Source organism: Lichenostomus cassidix, chromosome 9, assembly GCF_008360975.1.
Source record: "Lichenostomus cassidix isolate B80296 chromosome 9, HeHo_3.0, whole genome shotgun sequence".
Classification (NCBI taxonomy): domain Eukaryota; kingdom Metazoa; phylum Chordata; class Aves; order Passeriformes; family Meliphagidae; genus Lichenostomus; species Lichenostomus cassidix.
The window spans coordinates 24,850,495-24,873,097 of record NC_139490.1 but is presented as its reverse complement, the minus strand read 5'-3'; the positions used below and the strand labels follow the sequence as shown (position 1 = coordinate 24,873,097).

At 40.8% G+C, this 22,603-nt stretch overlaps 3 protein-coding genes across 10 annotated transcripts in view; 1 reads left to right on the top strand and 2 right to left on the bottom strand.

Annotated features, from left to right (window-relative positions):
- The window catches only part of LIMS2 (LIM zinc finger domain containing 2), a 33,461-nt gene extending 12,807 nt beyond the window's left edge, over window positions 1-20,654 (top strand). For 2 of the 3 annotated variants that reach the window (XM_085070074.1, XM_085070072.1), the window contains exons 2-10: window positions 673-832; window positions 2,581-2,647; window positions 2,955-3,075; window positions 12,125-12,274; window positions 13,130-13,280; window positions 14,331-14,423; window positions 15,303-15,351; window positions 15,538-15,613; window positions 16,421-20,654. In XM_085070074.1, coding sequence (XP_084926200.1) covers window positions 673-832; window positions 2,581-2,647; window positions 2,955-3,075; window positions 12,125-12,274; window positions 13,130-13,280; window positions 14,331-14,423; window positions 15,303-15,351; window positions 15,538-15,613; window positions 16,421-16,568 — 1,015 coding nt within the window. In that variant the 3' untranslated portion in view covers window positions 16,569-20,654. The remainder of the gene's footprint in view (window positions 1-672; window positions 833-2,580; window positions 2,648-2,954; window positions 3,076-12,124; window positions 12,275-13,129; window positions 13,281-14,330; window positions 14,424-15,302; window positions 15,352-15,537; window positions 15,614-16,420) is intronic. The other variant, XR_014854153.1, reaches the window with a different exon arrangement.
- On the bottom strand, window positions 1,210-6,612 carry GPR17 (G protein-coupled receptor 17). The gene has a single exon (XM_085070075.1). It carries the CDS (start codon window positions 5,959-5,961, stop codon window positions 4,930-4,932), a length of 1,032 nt encoding a protein of 343 aa, XP_084926201.1. The 5' UTR covers window positions 5,962-6,612; the 3' UTR covers window positions 1,210-4,929.
- Window positions 19,267-22,603, bottom strand: part of MYO7B (myosin VIIB) — a 56,941-nt gene continuing 53,604 nt past the window's right edge. For all 6 annotated transcript variants that reach the window (XM_085070046.1, XM_085070044.1, XM_085070047.1 and 3 more), the window contains one exon: window positions 19,267-22,284. In XM_085070046.1, coding sequence (XP_084926172.1) covers window positions 22,201-22,284 — 84 coding nt within the window. In that variant the 3' untranslated portion in view covers window positions 19,267-22,200. The remainder of the gene's footprint in view (window positions 22,285-22,603) is intronic.

Sequence of the window (22,603 nt, the reverse complement as noted above, 5' to 3'; positions counted from 1 at the left end):
GGCATTAACTTAGATTAGCATAATGGCAAGCATGAAAATTTTGTGAAAGAGGTTAGGGTGATTCCATATTTTAGGGTAGATAGAGGAAACATTCTTTACGAGATTTGTAAGTGTGGCTTGGGGGTGGGGTTTAGCCTCACTTTCTGAGGAAATGAAGCTGAGGTTTTGGCCAAGCCAGCCAGAGGGACTTCTCCCTGCCCATAGCTTTGTAACACTTTGACAGTTTCAACTAATTTTTTAGGAAGACAGGGGCCTGTAGAGGGGGAAATGCTCTGTTACTTCTGATAGTGAAGGGGAGAGTGTAGTGGGATATCAGTGCTTATTACACATCAGAAAATCCATGGAGGTGCACATCCTGAGATCAGAAGGCCCAAGAAGTCAGGATCATTGGGTTTGCTGCTCTCCAAACTGCTGGTTTATGAAAAATTTTGGATAATTGCTGTGAGCTGTTAGCAGGATCATGTAATCGGGTGAAATATTGGTGAAGTAGCCAAAAGTGTGCAATAGGTAAGTTTGCTATGTGACCTCATCTGCTCTATATGAGTTGTCAGAACCATATTTCTAACCAATGTCAGTAACTCATTGATCTTTTTCTTTTTTTCATGTTAAAGGGAGTTTAAAGCAATTGGAATGTTGTGTTCATAAGTGTTCCCTCTCTTGTCTTTATTCCAGTAATATGTCTGATGCTCTGGCAAATGCAGTGTGTGAGCGCTGCCAGACGCGGTTCAGTCCTGCAGAGAGGATTGTGAACAGCAATGGGGAGCTCTATCACGAGAACTGCTTTGTTTGTGCTCAGTGCTTTCGGCAGTTCCCAGAGGGTCTCTTTTATGAGGTGAGTTGTCTGACTGGGTGGAAGAGAAGAGAAATAGCTCTGGTCAAATGCAAGGAATTAAATGAAGATTCTGGCAGAAATATGAATTCTCATCTTTCTTGCATGTTTAATTTCTTAGCCCTAAACTTTTGTTGCTGTTTTTTGGAGGAGTTTCCAACTTAATTTTCCTTTTTTTTCTTCTCACATATTCCTTCACTAACAGCAAATGCTGCTCTTTGGGTAAGAGGCATTTAAAAAATATTCCAAATGTTTTGTTAATCATCACAGAATCACAAAATGGTTTGGGTTGTGTCCCGTTCTGCTATAAAAGGAGGACTCGGGAAGGATTCTTTTAATGGATTTCTCAGACAAAAAACGAAGCACTAACGAAGCAATACTATATCTGAAAACTGTTTATTAGTAAAAAAGTAACCCAAGGGGGACAAGGAAAGGAACAAAGAGGGAAAAGAGAGACAGAGAGGGAAAGAGAATACCGGGCAAATCACTCCCACTGTACCCCGGGCGCCTCGTCGGTGAGCGTACGGGAGATGGAATGTGCGCTGCAGGCAGCAGTGGCTCCGGGCTGGATGCAGGCAGGGTGCAGGCGGCAGTGGCTCTGGGCTGGGTGCAGGCAGGGTGCAGGCGGTGGCAGTGGCTCCGTCGTCGGAGAAGCAGCGAGCACGAGGTAGTCCCAGCGACGGAGCTGCCTCGGGCAAGCAGCGAAGCAAAGCAGGACACGGGCAGACAGGACAGCCAGGAAAAGAGCGGATTGCAGGGAGAAAAATGCAAAGGGGGCGAGGGGGACAGAGCTCACCCTCCGGGCGAGCTCCTGCTCCCTCCAAGAAACCCAAAGACAATGGCCCCCGGATTGTGTCGCAGGTAACTGCTTTTATGTGCTTGGTGTGCCTTCCTGCGCACTTTTTCTGCGCGTTTTTCCCGGGCATCCCGGGCATCTGATCCACAGTGAGAGGGGCGTGGCTTGCAGACTGGCAGTGGCAGTTTTTTGTCTCTTGGCTGGCTGCCAGGCGAAGCCTCTCAGGGGACAGAGCTCCCAGACGTATATAGCCCTTAAAGTAATTTTTTCACTTCACGTAGAGCACATGTTGAGGCATAAATAAAATTTAGATTGGGCTCTCACGGGTTGGAAGGGATCTTACAGGTCATCACATTCCAAACCCTACCGTGGGCAGGGCCACTTTCCACTAGACCAGACTGCTCAAAGCACTGTCCAACCTGGCCTTAATATTTCATTAGACATAAGTGAATTTTTGTCTCTATTTTCAGCCATATTGTATCAAACTGTTCCAGTTGGGCAACTGAAATAAGTAAACCCATTTAAAAGTTAGGTTGAAATTTTTTTACAGAATATGCACAAGCACATGTTTTGAATAATACATTGTTTTAAACTTGCTACATTCTGATGTGAGTTTTACCCTTGTGTAGGAGGAGCTCTGAATGAAACTAAAGCAAAAATGAAATTAAAGGCAACTATAGGAAAAGGATTGTGCTATTCTTCAGGATTTTTGCTGTCTTGTAGCAGCATTGCTATTAATTTAGCTGTGCAAATTCACCATGAGGCTGAAGCTGTATGTGGACATTTCTTCAAGGAGAACCTTTAGGAATTGAAAAACAGGTGTGTAGGGGCCTAGAACTGGAAAACTTGACTGACCTTGAATATATGGTCTTATCAATGGAAAATCATGCTGAACTGTCAAGATGTAAAAGTAGTTCAGTTATTCATGTGGGCTCCTCTCTTGTTTTGTTTGCAGTTTGAAGGTAGGAAGTACTGTGAGCATGACTTCCAGATGTTGTTTGCTCCTTGCTGTGGAGAATGTGGTAAGATGTGGCAAATACCAACGCCAGTGGGTAGCAACTACAGGGCTGTGCAAACCTTGCAGCATTGCTGTGACATTCATCCCTGGGCTGGGATTGTTGGGGTCATTCTAAGAAGCCAGGAGCTCTGGATGGGAATGAAGCATGATACCAGCAGTGCTTTGGGGTTATCCTGGTTGTGGGAATAATTGTGGTTTATTTCAAAGTTAGACTGTAATAGTACTTGTGGAATTAAAGTGAAAGGACTGTGAAGGACAGTAGATTTTGATAAGACTGTTTTCTGCATATATCTCATGCTTTCCTTTCGCAGGTGAGTTCATTATTGGGCGTGTTATCAAGGCAATGAATAACAACTGGCACCCAGAATGTTTCCGCTGTGAGCTCTGCAATGTAACCCTTGCTGACCTGGGTTTTGTGAAGAATGCTGGAAGGTAAGATGGAGCAGGAGGTCGGAAAGTTTTATCAGTGTATTATTGATACCGCTGTGAGATACTGAGGGTGGTCAGTTAGTTGTACACTGAGCAAAAAAGTTTGAAAAGGTACAGAAGAAACTTTAAGGAATAACTTAAAGGAAACTTTTTAAGGAATAACCTGTTAGGTGGGAAGTTTCTTCTGCAGGAACTCAGATGTTAGTGGCTAGTGGATGGGTTCTGGAAAAGAAAGGGATTTCAGGCAGAAGGCAGAGATTTCAGGATTTCAGGCAGAAGGCTGCATAGTAAGTGAGAGAAAGGGATTACGTGATCTCAGGCAGGCTATTTATCAAGTAAGCTATTGAGCAGGAAATCAAGATGTAGCAAAAGGCCAAAAGAATAACACTAGGATTACGGCAAAATCTTTTCAGCATGTGATTCCACTGGTCTTCAGAAATCATTCCCTTTAAATACAGAAATATTAAAATGAATCCTAGAGGTCAATTAATGCATTTAATTCAGAAATAAGAAATAAAACCAAAAAAGGCAGTTTATACAAAAGCGTACCATTATAAGAAAATAAAACAATCCAGCAGTTAGCAGATAGTGTTGCACAATTCAGAGTTAATTTTAGGCTTTCATATGTTATGAGCAAAGCCTAGTAGTTTCCTAGAATTTATATTTTCTCTAACTGAACAGTGAAGGAAGGAGGAAAAGGTCATAAGAAAAGGTCATTGTACCTGTCCAGCAGGGAGTCTTCTCAGCTCCTGCTTCTTTTTCATCCTGCGTGCAACCTCTATGCCTTAGTTTTTTGAGCTGGGCATAATTGATTTTCTTTTGGCACCTAAGCTTGCTTGAATGGGCTGTTGGAATAGCACTTAGGGCATTTCGGGAAAGCAGTCAGGATAAAAGCAGTTCAAGCAAGATAAAGTATGTTTGACTTTGTAATTTATGGACCAAGTGTAAAATGGTAAGGAATTTGTTCCCAGAAGCATAGCAGAGAGATAGGTGTGTGTATATATCTACATAAGAATATATTTCACCTATCACACGATTACCTATAATATATAAATATTACAGCATTCAAGCAGTCTTCTAGTAAATACTATTGGAAACTCTTGCATTCTTTTTTTCCGTTTTCATTGTACCTGGTCTACCCTAGTTTGCCTGTCACTTCCAGGCATATTCTGCTGGATGCCATTTGTATCAGTGAGAATAAAGATAATCCCTGCTTTATTCATAGTGAAGGAATAGTCTTACTAGATGAATAACAAAAAAGAAACTGTAAACCATCTTAAAGCTAGGAATCTTTTCTGTCTTAATGCCAGTCCAGGCTGGGTTCACTGTATCATTCTGGTCTTTTTTTTTTCTTGTTGCCATTTAGTACCAATTTTCTCTCTACTACATATAAACACTTTGAATTCAGAGATTTGAAAAGATGTGCAAATGTGGAATTGTTTCATCAGGCAGGTCTGTCTCAGGAGTGGATGTCTACTGCTGGCACAATGTGAAATTTTAAATAAGGCTGTATGCATTGTGCAGAAGAAGCACTGAGTGTTTTGGGAATTAAGTTCCTTAAAAAAAAGAAATATATAGGTCCATTTCCCTCTTTGACCCTTTCCCTATTCCTAAGTGCTCAGCCCTCAGTTTCACATCTTGGAAATCAGTAGAACTGTCCTTCTGTTTGCAGTTTCAGCAAGACAAGCACATGTGGTCAGAAGGGTTCTTATTAATGGCAGTCCCATAAAACCAACAGAACTTCCCTTTTCAGGATAAGTTTGACTTTGGGTAGGCTGTCTTGCTGCATATTTGTGCTCTCAGCTGATTTTGGTGGAAGAGAGCGTTCTTAAGGCAAAGCACTGACAAGAGTCATGTTCACAGTTCAGATTTAGCACTGAGTGAACTTTCATTTGTCTTACCCTCATATGTTTGAGGCAACATTATGGTCTTTTTAATACAAAACAGATTGCACAAAGCCTCACGGAATTTCTCAGCTATGAAAAAATACATTATGGGATCAAACGCCCCATTGAGGCTGGTGAGGCAGGAAGTGATACGGTTGCTGAGGGCCAGGAGACGCTGTGTTTCACAGGAAGCTTTGGTGCCGTTGTAATGGAGAATATAAATGTAGCGATTGATATGATAAGGTACAAAGCAAATCAGAAAGATCATCAGGACCATGATGATCATTCTGACAGCTTTTTCCTTCAGGTGTTTCTCAACTCTGTTCCCATTCTTCAGGCTCCGGATGATGAGTAAGTAGCAGGTCACTGTAGTAACAAAGGGGAAGGTGAATGCCACTGCTAAGGACACGAGGGCGTGACGTGAGGCCTTTTCTCTGTAGAGCTGCAGGCAGACAGTTGTGTTTTTCATCTGGATTGTCTGCACACTGAGCAGCAGAGGTGCCATTGCCACCCCAACGATGACCCACAGAAAGGCACATGCCACATGGGCATACCGTGACCTGCGGAGCTTGATGGACTTCACAGGGTGCACAATGGCCAGGAAACGGTCAACACTGATGCACATCAGGAAATAGATACTGGCATACATGTTGAGGTAAAAAAGGAAGCCGGTGAGTCTGCATGGGATCTCACCAAATGGCCAATGGTTACCAGAAAAATGGTATACCAGCCGGGTGGGAAGTACAAGCACAGAGGACAGGTCAGCCACAGCAAGATGCATCAGGAAAATGTTGGCAGGTGTGCCTGACTTTTGGTCCCAGATGAAAAGCCAAAGACCCAGGGCATTGCCAGCAAAAGCCAGGATGAAGTCCAGGAAGTAGAAAGTGGCAAAAAGCATGTTCTCAAGGTGTGTCTCTTTGCCACATTGCTCTGATGTTTCCAAAGCGAAATTTGATTGATTTGAGCAATTGAAGAGCAGGCTTGAATCTGGTGGCCCATTCATTTTTCCACACAGTTTTGAAGGAAAAAAAAAAGCCCTAAATATGAAAGAATTAAGACAGTATATTACAGAAAAGCCTTGGTTTGTGGAAAACAAACAAAAAACCCTAACAAAAGACCCAAAAACCCACACATGAAAGTCAGCAATGTCTCCTGGTTGCTAGCATCAGTGTTTAATACAACAGGTCAGTCTGAATTTAAACTGTATATTAAAATTCTGAATACCGTCTGCTCCGCTGGGTTTACCAGAGCAGTAATTCCTGTGGAAGGAACCGCAGTGAAGAGCTGGCTAGCTGATGAGCTTTTCTCCAGCTTGTGCTGAGATCAGTTGTATAACCAGGTAGTGAGATGTTTGTATGTCTGGTTAAGCGTGTCTGGAGTAGGAGTGAGTTCTGTATGTCTAACTAGAAAGTATTTGCTATGTTTTAATTTGAAAACCTGATTCAGGACTGAGGAGTTCTTAATGAGTCAGCTTTTCTGAGCACAGGTGTCTGTTTTAAGGTGACCTACCTTAGAGTATCTGTCTTGCTCTTAGAAGAGATAGAAGACAGATCAAGTATTGCTGTTATTAAAAAAATCCACAGGGTTCCTGAAAACCTTTGAGGATTGTTTTAGTCTAAAGTCCTGTGTTTAAGGCAAATGCACCCAGTTCCAATATAGGACAAAATTTTTCAGATGGGTAGCAACATCTCATTTGACACCGAATTGACTCAGGGAAGATTTTAAATAATGCCCATACAATCAGTCACCTGTCAGAGTGTCATCCTTCCCTGCAGCTTTTATCTTCCAACATAGCTCTCTCTTTTCTTCCCTCAAAAGCCTGAGCTCCACTGTAGCTTATCCAGGTCCTTTTCCAAGTAGCAGCTTAGTAAAACTGATCTTAGCCTTGTCAGTCTCTGTTTGCAATGCCCTGAACAGCACCAACAAGAAATGTGATAGGATTTTCTGAGCACCTACCTATGGCTTTTTCTACACTGTTTGTCTATGGGTATAGGTAGTAGGGAAATGCAGGCAGTCTGAAATTCCAGCATTGTCTCTATTTCTTGGATTCCTCAGAAGTGTTACAGTATGTACAGGAGTACCTCTGTTGTGCTCACCGCTGCATTTTGTCCTGACTGATGATTTCTCCATAATATTCAGTACATCTTTAAATACATCCCTTTTGCACCGTGTCCAGCTCCCCAACAGACCTCCTTGTTCAGATGTCTAAAAATATTGGGATCATAAAGAAACTGAAATAGGATTAAAGACAAATATATTGGAAAATGCAAGAAAATTCCAAGCGAATTAATTTCTTCAGTTTGGCTGCAGTTACTTTCAGGTGAACAGAAAACTGGAATAACTGGAGATAATGTGCTGGATCACTTCTTTTTGGTTCACAGTTGATGAGACAGAGTCAACAGCAGAGAGACTGGATGAAATTCAGAAATTGGAAGTTCTTCCTATGGCCACAGAGGGCCCTTCTTACTTTGCGCTTTGCCTGGATACCCTTCTGGATTTGAGTATTTGTAACAAGGTGTTATCTTGCCATTGCTTGCAATTGCGTGTAATGCAATTTGTTGCATGTGCAAGGAAGACTGTGCAGCTGTTTTGTCCTTATCTATAAAAATACTTGTGCAATTGTGCTTTCAGATTCAGAAGAAAAATGTCCTGCTGCAGTTTTTTTGTGTGAAGGTCACAAGTTTACAGAGGAGGCCACATTTTTTGTTTATAGTATTAATTTGTTCTGTACAAAGTAAAACCTGCAAGTATTCTTGAACCCAAGAGTTTAAAGTTTGTATGGCATAGTAACATTGACTCACATACTTGTCCTCCCTGGATGGCATTAGTTTAAATATGTATTTTTCTGTTGCATATCAAAAGAGGAGCACATGAGACCATGCCTTTTTACTGGATGTTAATTTATGATGGTGCTTATCATCTCATGGTCTAGCTGTTAAGCCTTTTTTTGTGTGCCAGGCGTGTTGTTTAATTATGCCTTTCACCTGCAAAATGTGTAAATTGGTTGATCTTTATGTACACACCTGTCAGGGACAGGGTGGTCTGGTGGCTAAACATTGCTCTATCCATGGTTTTGATACCTGAGCAATCAGTAAACACTGGCTTGGAGCAGCTGAAAAGGCAGAAACCAGGGTTGTCTGATGGAACAGACTGGGATGGCTCTTATCTTATTGATAATGCTTTATGTCAGTTCCCAAAGTGAAGGAGTAAGCAGACTTTTCCCTGTTCACGAGCTAATTATTAGGGATTTAGCAGCATGATACACTGAAGCAATTCTATTTTGAGCTGGTTTCGTAAGGAGGATCTTAAAAATTCAGATTCAGCTGTGTGTCAGTGCCAAACTTAAAACAGGCAAGACTTCAAAGTTGGGAGTTTTATCCTCACTGATGACAGCATTGAGTCTGCTATGGAGTTCTATCGAGATATGCTTTCAGTGGGTTGGAGTAGAAAGGAGAATGTCAGAGCTATCTGGCAATCCACTATGTCAGTGTCAGGAAAAGAGAGGCTTAAAACTAATGATAAAATTGAAATAGATTCAGTCTTTGCAAATGACAGCCTTCATAGGAGAGCTGCTGTTATCTAATTTACTTATTAGAGCAAGGTGAAGGGATATGTTTTTCATTGTCTGGTTAGAAGTCATAGGAAAAGGAAGTCATCCTCTTCTTAATTTTGCTTATGTTTTAAGTTAGAAGGAAATTTTAATTACAGCTTTAGTGGTTTTTTTTTTGTAATTCTGCTTATTGTGGTGTAAAAAATTGTGGTGTAGCACTTGAGTAGGTTTGGAAAAGAAACAACATGTCACTAGAATTAATTGTTTGGCTTATTTTTAGAATTTATATGTTTTCAACAAAATGTTACAACTTTAGAAAAGTAATAATTCTTCTGACAGTGCGTTCTCTAGAAGGTCTCAAAAGCTGTTTGCGGTTATTTGCAATTCCACTCCTATTCTCTTTGGGTTTATCCTATAAATTTAAAAGAAATGTGTTTAGTTTTTTTATGCTTACAGACAAAGTTCTGGGATTCCTATAGTCTATATAAATGCTAAGAGCACACTAGAAACCTTCCCAAGTTACCTAGAATGTGTAGTTTGTGTTAAGCTGTATGGTACAAGAGGCTTTCACTCCGCAGACAGAAAACTCCTTTACTGGAGTCTGGCTCATTATCCAATAATTTCTGTTTGGACGGCACTCTTGGTGTTGTGTGAATATTTAGTATTCACCAACACAGTGGTCAGATTTATGTATTGCTGAACAGAACACTGTTCTGGAGTGAGCCATAATCCCAGGCCTCGCAGCGCTGGGCTGTAACGGGGATGTCACTGCTTATTTGAAGTGCATGCACACTAGCCATATTTCATGGCCTGTTTCTCTTCTGCTCACAAACAAGCAAGAGAACAATTCACAAGGCTGTCGGTATGGACATAATGCAATCACTCTTTCAGCGGATGATCTGTCTGTCATTAATGAAAGGAACTATTTGCAGGAGAAATCTTTAGCTCGTTGTACACAGTTACCTGGCTAGTTTGGAGGTTTTGTTTGCCCACTGCAGATAAACTTGACCTATATGTTAGGTGGGTATCAGAAATTCCTGTTCTTGCTCTCAGCTAGATCAGTTTCTGGTATGTTTATACTGGTTTGTGCGTTTTTATGATCATGAGTTTAGTGTCTTGTCAAATGAGTGTCTGCTATCTTTCACTCAAAGTACTCTTCATTAGAAATAGTCCGCTTCTGACTGAAGTTATTCTCCTGACAATCACTACCCACTGAGCCTGTATTTCAGCTGAAATACTTTGCTTTTGCGAGCATCAAAGCAGTGTCAGAGAGCACTGGACATACCATACAACCAGCACAAATGGATATATGTTAGGTACAAAAGTTTGAAAACTTTTTTGTTTTGAAGGAGTGATGTAAAGAAAGGCGAGGAAATTATTCTTTGAAGTTCAAAAAATGCTGCCTATTCTTAGATTCAGACATTTCCATTATATTCATCCGCTTCAGTATGTGTTCTGCTCCTCACTGGCACCAGCTAAAACTAATGCCATTAGGAAAGCTCCTAAAAAAAGAAAGCTTCTAAAGCCCCTACTAACTAAAGTTTGTCTCTTACCTCTTTTCAGTGCAGTTCTGTGAGTGGAGTATAGGGTCCTTCTGGGGAATATCTCAAGGAACTCCTGATGGCAGCAAACCAGGTAGAAGCAGAGCGGAGAAAACAAGATGATCCCAAGAGAGTGCGCAGTTGCAGAGTTGCTGAGGGCAGAAAGGGGAGCCCCTCTATATAGTGTCCTTCTCGCTCCGATAGCGCATTATCAGCTCAGTCACACAACAGAGCAGGGGAGAGGACACCCCAGCACTGAGGAGCAGTCTTCATCCCAGCTGAGCTCTTGGCACTGGGGCTGCTGCTTCTGGTATAGATATGAGTATCCTGCATGAATATTTCAGTGTTCATGGTGCTTACTGAAGGCTGTTACTGAGCTCCAAGCCCTAAACACAGAATCCTTGGAGTCCCCTGATTATTTTAGGAGGGTGGAGAGGTGCATTGTTTGGGGGAAATCTAGTATTAAGATACACAACAGGACATTTCAGAATGGAATAATTCCATAATGGTAGGAGTGGGGAGGAGGAGAGGGAGAGGGGAGGCTGCTATGGTAACAGCTTAGCCTGTCCAACACTTCCCTTTGCTTCCAATAGAGAGGGTCTGTGGGAGGACAGAGGGTTTGTGAGTGGGGAGGGGTTTGATAATGGTTTATCAGTGCAAATGACTGAAGGCGTCTCATTCAGCTGAATGAGAGGCATCTCTTTCAGGACACTTGCTTAGGGGTCCCCATGTCCAGCCCTGTATAATTACTCTGCTTTTGACAGTGCTGAATAAAATTGATGCCTTTATGCTGAGATGAGCACAGCTGCATGTTTCCTTATAATGGGGTGCTGTCTGCTTTTTCTGGACTCCGTCTGGGTGGACAGTACTCCAGCCCTGTAGAGAGACACTTGCTGACAGGAGGGCAAAGATTTGGAGAGAATAATGATAATACTTAGCACTTAGACAGGCGCCTGCCAGCTGAGAGTCATAATTGTTTGAGGCCTCACAACAATGTCTGTGTTGTATTCTTATCCCCATTTCACATATCTAACAGTAAGTGATTCACCACAGCAGAATTTGAAAGGGGCCTTGTGAAGAACCCACTACTTCATCCATAAATCTTTCCATTTGAACTTTTTCTTTTGTCTGATGCGTTTTGAGAATTACCTGTATATCTCAGTGAATGTTTGACATAGTGATAAAGTGAAAGGCATTAAGCAGACTTGCTGCTTTTGGGACAAAGCAACCTACAGAAGACACTCCTCTGTCATTTTTCTTTTATCATAAATTTTCCCCAGCCCACAGCATTGCAGGTAGAGTGATACGTAATAGGCAACTAAACTGAACAGCTTCTCCTCAGAGCTTCTAAATATTGGGATAAAACTGGTGGCTTCCGTCAGCCTTCACAAGTTATTTAGGCCTTTACCTGAGCTTTTCTACCAGAACTTTGGGTTACCTGCCTGTTTAGAAGTGTGCTTGTAATGTGTTCAAGAGCATGTGCTAGGAACACAGGTGCTTTTACCACATAAAGTTGTATAGTTCTTAATTTTCTTTAAGTTAGGACTAAGAGGAATTTGTAGACAGAAGAGCTGATATTCAATGGTCTTTTGTTTTTCCTAGATACTGAAGACTAAGGAATCCAACCATGGTAAAAGTCGTTCAAGCAATGCACTTTGGTTTGGTACATTTTATTTTCTCTCCTTGACAACTCCACAATGCTGTAATGCCTCTGTTATGGTTGGATCCATTAGCAATAGAGAGAGGGTGTTGCCACCTTTCCTTGCCCAGCTGTCAGAAAAGATCTAGAGGGTTGGAACGGATCCCCAGAAGAATGACTAGGTGATATCCCTAATGGCATATAAATCATTGTATATTGGAGGAGTATTCTAAGGAAATACAGCTGTGTGACTGCTTTGTACTCATATTCTTCTCTGTGCAACTGGTGTGAAATACCGGATACCAAACTGTATGATGTTTAGTCTGACCTCAGAGGGCAGTTCTGTTACATAAAGGACTTCCTACAGTATCTGCTATATGTTGATTTAGGAGAAGGAGTTTTTTAATATCTTCTTTCCTTTGCTTTGTTCAACCAGGCATCTGTGCAGGCCATGCCATAACCGTGAAAAAGCCAAGGGACTGGGCAAGTACATCTGTCAGAAATGCCACTTGATAATAGATGAGCAGCCTCTGATGTTTAGGAATGATTCCTACCATCCAGATCACTTCAACTGCACTCACTGTGGGTATGTTCTCATACTGTAAACTTTTGACAAAAAAGGACAGAGACAAATGGTTCAGTCAGCAGTGCAGTCCTTCCCAAGGTATAAACTTTGCTGCCTTCACTTTGTTGAGCAATGAGAAATTGTGTGAGGAGAAACTCAGATAAATTTGGAAAAACAACGGGAATTTTAGTTTTATTTTGCTATTCAATGTTCTCTTATTTTAACATTGGATAATGCTACTTTACAATGAAAGCGAGAATAGTTCCTTGGTATGAACTAACCTGAAAGGCTGTGTGCAGATTACCATAGTAGAGTTTTCCAGAGATAGCAGTTACCAGGCTGTCCAAAGCAGTTTCACTTTGAATTCATGGAGAGAAAATAAATGGCTTGATGAGCTGTGTGAGTCTTGCGGCACAGTCCATTACCACACTGATGCCTGTCTGACCTGAATTACTTATGCCATGAAGGCATTTTAATTGGGCACAGTACTGCCCTAGAATGGGTAACAGTGCAAATAAGTGTCTCACTGTTGAGCACTGCTAGGATGGTCCTTGTACGTGAGCTCTTCCATTCAAAGATACCTCAAGTCTTAGCATGACACTTCAATATTCCATGTAAGTGCACCTCGTATTTTTGTGAGAGTGTCCAACTGCAGACATGATGTTCCACATATGTTCTTTGTCTGGCAAACTGAGAAAGCAATTTTAGAAAGATGAGTTGACAATAACTGTATTTCACTAGCTAAACTTAATGACTGCATTTGTAGTGTGAATGTTGCCTAAGTTAACTTTCAAGTTTAGTCTTCCAAAACTTCCTCCTGAGCATTGAAGAGTTTCCCTTAGTGTTCTTATTCTGGGGACATGTTTGTGTTCCCAGGAAGGAGCTGACTGCTGAGGCCCGGGAGCTGAAGGGGGAGCTGTACTGCCTGCCCTGCCACGACAAGATGGGGATTCCCATCTGCGGAGCCTGCCGCAGGCCCATCGAGGGCAGAGTGGTCAATGCTCTGGGGAAGCAATGGCATGTTGAGGTGAGGCCTCTCTGAATCTGAAACTTCCTTCAAGAGCTGTTTGGGAAGAGGACTAGTGCTGGTTAGAAGCCGTAGACACGTAGGTAGTCTGTAATATATGAATTCAGACAAAACCCAATTGCTTATGTTTCCGATTGTCTTCACCTTTTTTGAGTGAATGAGTACAGCAGGGCCATCAAGGTTCCTAAGAAAGCTATGCTTACGTGACTGCAATAAACTTTATTTTAAAATTTGTAAAGATTCTTGCAGAATCAGGTTCACTGGACAGCATTTACTTACTAATAAATTTACGTATTTTCTATTACGTACTTGGATATATCCTCTCCAGTTCTAGTTACAGGCACATAACAGTGCTGGAATTTTTACTGCAGACTGAGCCAATGCAATTCTTGATTTTTAAGCCTTTTCAGCTCGTTGATTCCATAACTTTCAGCTGAGTCATCACAACTTGCTCTGAAGATTTTTAGTCATCTAAGTTTCAGTCATTTGTGCTTCCTAGGGTTTGACCTGAGAGAGATGCTGCTGCTCATTTGAAATGTATTCATACCAACTATGTTTGTTCTTGTTTCTCTTCCCTGAAACAAGCAAGATAATAGTCCACAAATCTATCAGGATAGACACAAGATGATTGCCCTTCCAGCAGGTCTTCCACCTATCTTTAATACAACTCTTAATTACTATAAATAGACTAAATATCTCCTCTTTTCTTTTGCTACCATAAAACTCTTTCCTTTCTGTGTTTCATTAAAGCATGAAGAGGTAACAGCTTTAAGTAGAAAGAGGTAGATTTAAATTAGATACTGGGAAGAATTTTTTCTGTGTGAGGGTGCTGAGGCCCTGGCACAGGCTGCCCAGAGAAGTTGTGGCTGCCCCATCCCTGGAATTGTCCAAGGCCAGATTGGAATGAAATGAGCCTTAAAGTCCCTTCCAACCCAAACTATTCTGTGATCAAGTCTCATGTATTGAGCTATGATTTATTACCATGTGTTTCCCTGGTGATGGGAAAGTTGTTTTGCCTGCCATTGAATGGTTTTTTTCTTTCTTTTACAGCATTTTGTTTGTGCCAAATGCGAGAAACCATTCTTGGGGCACCGACACTATGAAAAGAAAGGGCTGGCCTATTGTGAAACTCATTATAATCAGGTAAATTCTGCCATCTGTGCTGTAGGCACATGACTGGCAAATGCTTTTTTATATGTTATATATGCAAAGCTGTGCAGATTTTGCATGATCTGAATTTGGAGAGGCAATGAAGTATTAAGAAATTAGTCAGATTTAACAGAAAAAGGATAGTTTTTCTAGGAAGGTAGAAAAGTGATGCTGAAAACAGAATAGAAATGTCTTGGGAATACTCATTTTAATTTGTGCCATTGTCAGAAAATCACTGACCTTGGGCTGTGTTTAAAATCCCTGTAATTGTACTTCTAAAGTATTTGTGTGGGCTTCTTTGATAATTACTTGCTTCTGTGGGCCTGAGGCAACTGTTGTCTAAAACACAGAAAAGCAGATTAATTTAAAAAAACATAGAAAAGCCAGTCAAACTCTGGTTTTTTTGTATAATTCAACTCAACAACTATGAGTATTTTCTTCTGTCAGATAAATTACTCTCATAAGAGGTGTTACTGTTCTAATAGTAGCTCTATTTTAGCAGTAGTTTTATCTTGGTGTTTATAGTTAAGCATCAGGATGTGTTTGTCTACAGTAAACATCATACTCTACCCATCCTTTCTTCTCCAATTGCCACATATACAGGACTTTAAGATCCCATAACAGTACTAGAGTGTGAGGCATCAACAAAAAAGGTTTTGTAGTATTTATGGGTATGAGATCCAAAGGCACATAAACTATTTGGCAAGTGTATGAGAAGTTATTCAGAAGATTTAAATTGGTATATTTGGGGCCCACTGCAGTATCTGGGAATTCTTTGATTATTAGGATTAAATGTTCACACCAGCTGTGTAATTTGGGGAGCATGAGTATTCAGCAACATGAGTTCCTATTCTTACTTATTTTTCTGTGCAGCTCTTTGGAGATGTCTGTTACAACTGCAGCCACGTGATAGAGGGAGATGGTAAGATTTGTTCTCTCCTTGTTTTGGGTTGCTATCCTTGTTTCATTTGTTAGTGCAGCTGTAGCAGTCCCACAGTTGTAAGACATCAGTGTTTGTTTTGACATCTGGCATCATTTGAATTTGGTTATAAATCTGAATTCAAATAATCCATCAGTTTACTCTTACTTCGTGCTTTTGCTTTTGCAGTGGTATCAGCTCTTAACAAGGCCTGGTGTGTGAATTGCTTCTCCTGCTCCACCTGCAACATCAAGCTCACACTGAAGTAAGTCAGTTTTTATATTTTGGACCATGTGAGACATTTGTCCGAAGGCAGGGTATCAGCCTGGAGGAGCCATGAGCCAGTGCCTCTCTGAAGGCCAGTATGCTTTTTCTCTGTGGGAGTAGGTGCTTATAATTCCACTGATTTCAGCACTAAAAGGGAGCTGACACTCAGCATACTCTCTGGTTTCTTTTCCTTCATTAATCTATTCTGTAAAGAGGTAGGGTAAGAGGGGAACTCATTCAACAGTACAGAGGGAAGGCTCTAAACTTTGAGGAATTGCCTGTCCTGAGCAACCTGCATCCTCCATGTTCTGTTAACTCTGGATGCTCTCCACAGTGACAATATGTGTTATTGCACAGATGATTTTGAAATAAAATACTATGCTATTTACTTCATACATCTAGAAGAGGGATAGAAAAAAAAGCAGTCCTACATTTTTCCTTTCTCAGGTTCAAACCCTTATCCTACTATGCTGGGTTGGCTCCACTGGCCATATGAAGGAGCTCTAATTCATCCCAAAGGGGACCTCTGAAGTGACACTTGCATTCTGTGATAACAAAATTATTATTCTAGACTGTTATGGGCAAACATATAGCTAAATCTTGCTCCTTATTTACATAGCAATACTAAGTACCTCAGTTCACTGATAAGAACCCAATCTCTGTAGTTGCATCACCAGAAGAAATGACTTTTTTTATAAATGCAGTAGAACACTAGCAACAACACTGATGTAGATGCATTGAGATTTGAACTAGTGAAGCGTATAGTTTGCAAATACTATTTTAATGACTGTTCTTTGTGTTAAAGGAATAAATTTGTGGAGTTTGACATGAAGCCTGTGTGCAAGAAGTGCTATGAGAAATTCCCTCTGGAGCTGAAGAAACGTCTGAAGAAGTTGTCAGAGCTGGCATCCAAGAAGACCCATCCTAAAGCTTTAGATTTAAACTCTGCTTAAACAGGTCTTAAACAGTCTCCTGACTGCACTCTTAACACAAGCTGCTGCTCACTGCAGCTGTTGATTGCAGAAGCAATTACTAAGAAGTGAATCCAAAGATAAGTAGTACCTTCCTGTGCCTCTGGTGATGTCTCTTAATCTAGCTGTCCCTTTTCTCAAGCAATTGTCTATTAACACTAGCAGGAAGAGGAGTATAATTTCTGCTTGAGCAGTGCACAGGCTGATTAATAATTTGCCACTAACATTGCATTTTGCCTTTGTGGAATTGTACAGTCTTTCCATCCTCAATTGAACTGTAGTTATCTTTCCACTCCTCTTAGTCTAAGGAATTTGGAAAAAGTGGTTGAGTGTAGGGCTGTAAGAAATATCGGATTTGCTCTTTTTCAATTAGAATATCAAAATTTTTCTTCTTTCTCTAGGTGAGGAAATTTTTAGGTTTTTTTAATATATAGGTAAATGTTCTGAAAATTGTCACTCTTTGCTACATGCAAAAAGTTCTGGTATTTCTTCTGATTCCTACAGATAATATATGGGTGCCCTACAGTCCTTCTGGTTTGTGGGTTTACTATACAAGCCCAGGAGCCAATAGCTATGGCATCTGCATTGCCCACTTAGACCTAATATTAAGGCAGCTAAGAAGTTTCCTTTGCTGCTTCCCTGCTCAGTCTTAAGAACATTTCTGCCATCAAGGCCATGTGAGCCTTTTCAGAATAGTTGGGCTCTCCTTAAGGAGAAGGTGGCTATGGGAAACTAAACATTTTATTAGAACTGGCACTAATTTTCTCTATGCTCTATTACTAGGTGGCTGGTAGAGCTTCTGCTGGTCAACACAGTGCATATCCTGTCCACTGGCATAACTGATATTTATTGAGGCAGTGTGGCTGGAGCCTTGATTATTCTTTTGCATAAGGAAATACAATGGATAATATGGTACCAATTTAAGTACTTCGGTTCTCCCATTCTCACTTTATTTGCAAGCCACGTATATGCTTGTTGGTCACGCTCCAGAAAGCCCAATTACACAAGGAGTTTCTAATGTTTACAGTTCATTGCCAATGTGGTGTTATTCAGAAAAGAACCCATTTTTCTTAAAATTTTTAACTAAGAGTTTCCCATTCATCTTCCTTTTAAAGACCTGAGTGTACTTAAGGAGAGGATCTCAGACATGACTCTGTAACATCTCAAGCATATAGTCCTGCTCTGTAATTTTCCCTGTCGCCAGTGAAGCTTCACTGGTCCTACTGTCTCTGCTACCACAACCCAGGGTGCTGAGAGATTTACTGGTTTTGGATATTCTCAATACTTCTTTAGAGGTGAGCCATCAGCAGTGCTGTTCCAGAGGCCACCTGCACGATGTATGATCCCAGTGAGCTTTGGAATCCTCCAGAAAGTCTCCCATACTTTCTTGTGCTGAACTAAGCTGAAAATCCCTTTCCGTGAACAGTTGTGAGACTGTGCCCAACCTTTTGCAAGGCTAACAAGCACTGGAGGACTACTGTCCTTTGCATTATTTAAATCTTCCAAAAAGTGGCTAGTTTAGTTGTTCAAATGAACACAGCAGCTGGGCCTAGACAACACCCTGCATCCCTAGGTGATTTAGGTAGCAAGAAGTTAAAGCTTCCCCACTTCTTGTATGTGTGAGTAGCAACTGGATTGGGGCAGTAATCTACCTTACAGTTGTGCTACCATGTTGACTGGCTCTACTACCCACAGAACTCACCAGTGATACCACAGCAGTGGTGGGAAATCCTGAATAACTGTGTGCAGATCAGAATCCCACATGTAAGACCATCTCTTAGATCTTCACTCTTTTCTAACTCAGTTTCCCTCAGCTGCTTTGCTTTTTGTTGCTGTAAATTACCATAATCTTTTAACTGGGTTATAATGTATCCACTCTAACAATTATGAGGGGATAGGCCTAATTTTAACAGTAAACTCTTTCATCTTCTCCTCACCAATCTGCACTGTAATTAGTAATAGTAGCTGCTTGTGTCACTGCTTTAGGAGAACATGTGGCTATTTACTGTTCTCTCACCAGCCTTAAAATGGTCTTTTAGTTAAGGGCACAAAGAGCAGCATGTCTTTTGGTGCACTAGTGTGGCCCTGCAAAGACACCCATTTGCAATCAAACCTGTTGTTTGGCATTTTGTCACAGCATAAACACATGAAGTTCTGACCTAGGTGCAGATAAGTATGTAATGCAGATTCTTGTCATCATAAAGCATTCCGGTCTGTTCCTGTAATCTCAGTCCCAGGCCATGTCTAATGCTGAATCTGAGCAGCTGTGTATTCTCAGCCTCCTGGGAAGTGGTGGAGGAACACACAGCCACACATTCCTGGTAAATATGGAAGGACTAAGTAACTAGCAGCCAGTAGGTAATATTCTTTCAGCAGCCACTCTCATGTTCAGCAATGGAAAATGCATGTATGTGAAGGTAAATGGAATTACTTTTTGTGCTGCCAGTAAAGATTCCGTGTGCTGTCACCTGGTCTCGTGTTAGAAATTTGGCAGACCTAGAAAGCTTCAAAGGACAGTTGATACCATTCTCTTTGGTAAGCTGTTCAGTTCTCTAGGATTTGGAATATGTCCTTATCTTCAGGACATTTTGCAAAATCAGTTGGTGAAAAAAATCATTGTAATCCCTGATCTCTGTGTTACTGGAGGGTGATATTCTCTTAAATTATTAATTTTTCAAAATTATTTTTCTTACACTTCTGCTGCCCATAGCCTGCAATGTGCAGAGTTACAGTAGTTTATATTACCAACATACCTTTTTTGTGAGAATGGAATTGAAGGAGTAGGAGAAATAACTACAAATGGTTTAAAAAAATGCATCTTCTTCTACTTCTGTCAGTCTGCTTTTTAAAAACCAAGTAGAATATAGTGCAAACTTACAAGTTCTCCTTAGTGCCTTGCTAGGCTGACAGGTTGTGTTTTGTTTTCTTTTTAATAAATATAGTCAAGGTGTCAGTCAGAAGCAAGCTGGATGCTTTTTCCCATTGCTGTAAATAGACCTGCTGTCCAAATTCTTCCTAAGTATCACACCACTGGAGAGTAGATATTTATATCAAGGTTGAACTTGGCTCAGAAATCTGCATTTACTAAAACATGTTGTCTCATTCTATACATTTATAGTTTACATTGATATTTATACATAATTAAAATCACTAACACTGAGTACACCTGAAAATGGTTTTGCTTTTAGAAAGCACAGTATGTGAAACTTGTTTGTATTCAAAGGGTATGCTGATCACTTGCAGTCTTTCTTTATGGCAGTAACCTGCTCTCTAGGATTTGTGTCCTGGTGTTTTTACATCGGTCTGTGCAATGCTGACAAACACAGGTCAGCCTTTCATACAGAGAATTCCTGATGTGGCATGGTTGGTATTAGATGATATGACTGACACTCAGAAGTGATTGGATGGGGAAGGAATAGATTGCAGGCAAGCATGTAATAAATGTGGTTATACTAGTCTGTAAAGCACTGTTAAGTGCTGAGGGTATTAGACTGAGAAAAGAATTAGCAGCTCCCTGCCTTGGTTCAGGCCTTGATGGGTTCTGCACAGTGTAGAGCCCTCATCACACATGGCTTGAGCTGTCTGACCAAAACATGTGATTGTGGGTTGAAATGCTGTAATACTGTACCTTTATATGTTCTTGTATTAAAGTTAACAGTAATACATTTTAAATCCTTACACACAAAAAAGTAAAAAACTAAATTGTATCGTGTACAGTTAATACCATATTTTCAGTGCTTAGCCAGACAGCACACTGAGGAACTCAGGGATTGCCCAAACCTGAGGCACTGGTGTGGTGAATTCACATTTTGGACCTGTGCTGCTTCTGTGGCGACATGTTAGTTGATGAGGATGTGCAGGTAAGAGTATCATCCTTTTAGAGGCTGTGTTGTACAAATTGTGTTGTGTATATAACAAGCAGATGGGATGCTATGATCATTTAAAAGATATAGTGGACATTTGGTAGATTTAGGTTACATGGATCTGCAACAAATACTCACTTTTCTTGGTAAAAAAAAAGACATTGTGATTGATTCTCTGCAGTCTTTATTAAAAAGCCAGAAACAATACAGTTTGGCTGCGAAATATCTTTTTGCACAGGTGAACGTTTCTCACTTATAGCCAGTTAGATCAGACACTGGGTGACAAAACCATTCTGGATAATTAGACTCCAGCATTTCCATTGCCAGCAATGGACATTACAGCAGGAACATCTGACTTCTTGCAAAAGGATCTGCTATTCTGACTGGTGTGGCACTCATTCAGATGCACAAAGAAAGTGGGGCTCCTCCCTGCCACCCATGTACAAAACTCCTATCAGCATTTGAATTTTGCACATACATGTCAGAGGGAGCAAGAGAATCATTGTGCATCCATTGGCAAATTTGAGAGATCAGGCAGAGCTGCATTTCTAGCATTGTCAGATCATGTCTCAAGGAACTTGGTGTAAGTGCTTTAAGACATAAACGTGTTTCACTGGGAGCAAGGGAGTAGTACTTGTTCTGAGGGGGAAGCAGCTAAGCTTACTCCCAGGACAGTGCACATCTGCTTTAAGCACTTGGAGCACACTCTGGTTCCTGTGATACCAAAGCTGTTTCTACAAAGCTCCGAGAGATGAACAAGTGCTGAATCAAATTTTACCACTCAAACTGTCTGCTAAACAGGAAACAGAAAAGATCAGGAGAGATTCAAGTTATTACTCTTGTCTTGTGAAGGAATGTCTGCATAACTCCAAGCAGAACATTTTTGTAGAGCAGTAAAGTCTCTTTTCAACAGACCTCTGTTAGACTGAGCTCTTTAATTCTGATTTGCACTGAACAGCTCTTCTTTATCTTGAAATAGGAGCAACTAGAAGTGATGGACCCAAACCCCAGACTAATTTCAGAGCTTACTAGAAACTGCATAGTAGAAAGTGGTTGTTAGTTTCCAAGAGCATTATAACATGGGGAAGAAAGAAGACAATTTAATTTAAGTAAGTCAGGGGACAGTCTGCAAGTTTAGCAGCATGCAGGAAGGACAGTGACATTCTGACAGTAGTTGGCTGTCAGTCTACTGTAATGTGCAGCATGTGACCTAGGGACCAGAGGATGAAACCCAGCATCTTACCTTTCAAAGTGTTCAGTTATCTGCTAAAGGGCATCTCTCCCTTCTTAGAATTGCCAGTAGGAGGAAAAAAATTACATTATCTTTGTTTCCAAAGGCTCTTGGAGTTTGTGCATTTGTTAAGGGCATATACTATAAGGGGCATTTTCTTTCCAAAAGGAAGACAGGTCTTAATGTGTGTCTGTCTTTGAATGGAGGAGATTCAGGCTGTTCAGGAGCTTCAGGGCCCTCACAGGGTTTCCTCACTTCCATAGAACATTGAAGTCTAAACTTCCTTTAAATCCAAAATCTGAATGGAATTCTCATACTACGTCTAAGACAGAAGTGTTACAAATATTTGAAAGCACATGCTCACTTAAATCTTCTCTTGTAGTAGTATTTCAGCAACTCATTCATTGTGTGATCAGAAGATTGATCATCAAGATTAATATTTTTTAAATGGCATTTCTTCTGGGATATGAAATTACAGGTAGTTTGGCACAAGTAGAGGTCATGGGCTCTATTTCTACTCTCAGGCTGGGAGATTCTTTTGCTTGTTTACAGCATTCATGAGTAGGCGTACGTAGGATGTTAGCAGGTCATCCATTTTGTAACCCTGTCAGGAAAGAAAAAAGTCTTAAATCTCAGAGAGCTCCAGAAGCAAAAATAACTATCATTTCCTCCCTGGCTTATCATCTTTTCAGGTTCTTCCTTGCACAAACATCTCCTCTTTCTATAGCTGTGACTGTTTTAGTTATAATTCATCCATTCCTCCCTCTACTTTTCATAGATTTCCAAAACTTTACAGAGCATAGCTCTACTGTCTCCTCGGTATTCGCTCTGTAGCTTGGCATGTACTTGTATTTACAAATCCAAGCTTTTCTGTCAGAGAAGTTAGTCTTTCAATGTTTTTGTTATCTTTAGAAACCTACCTT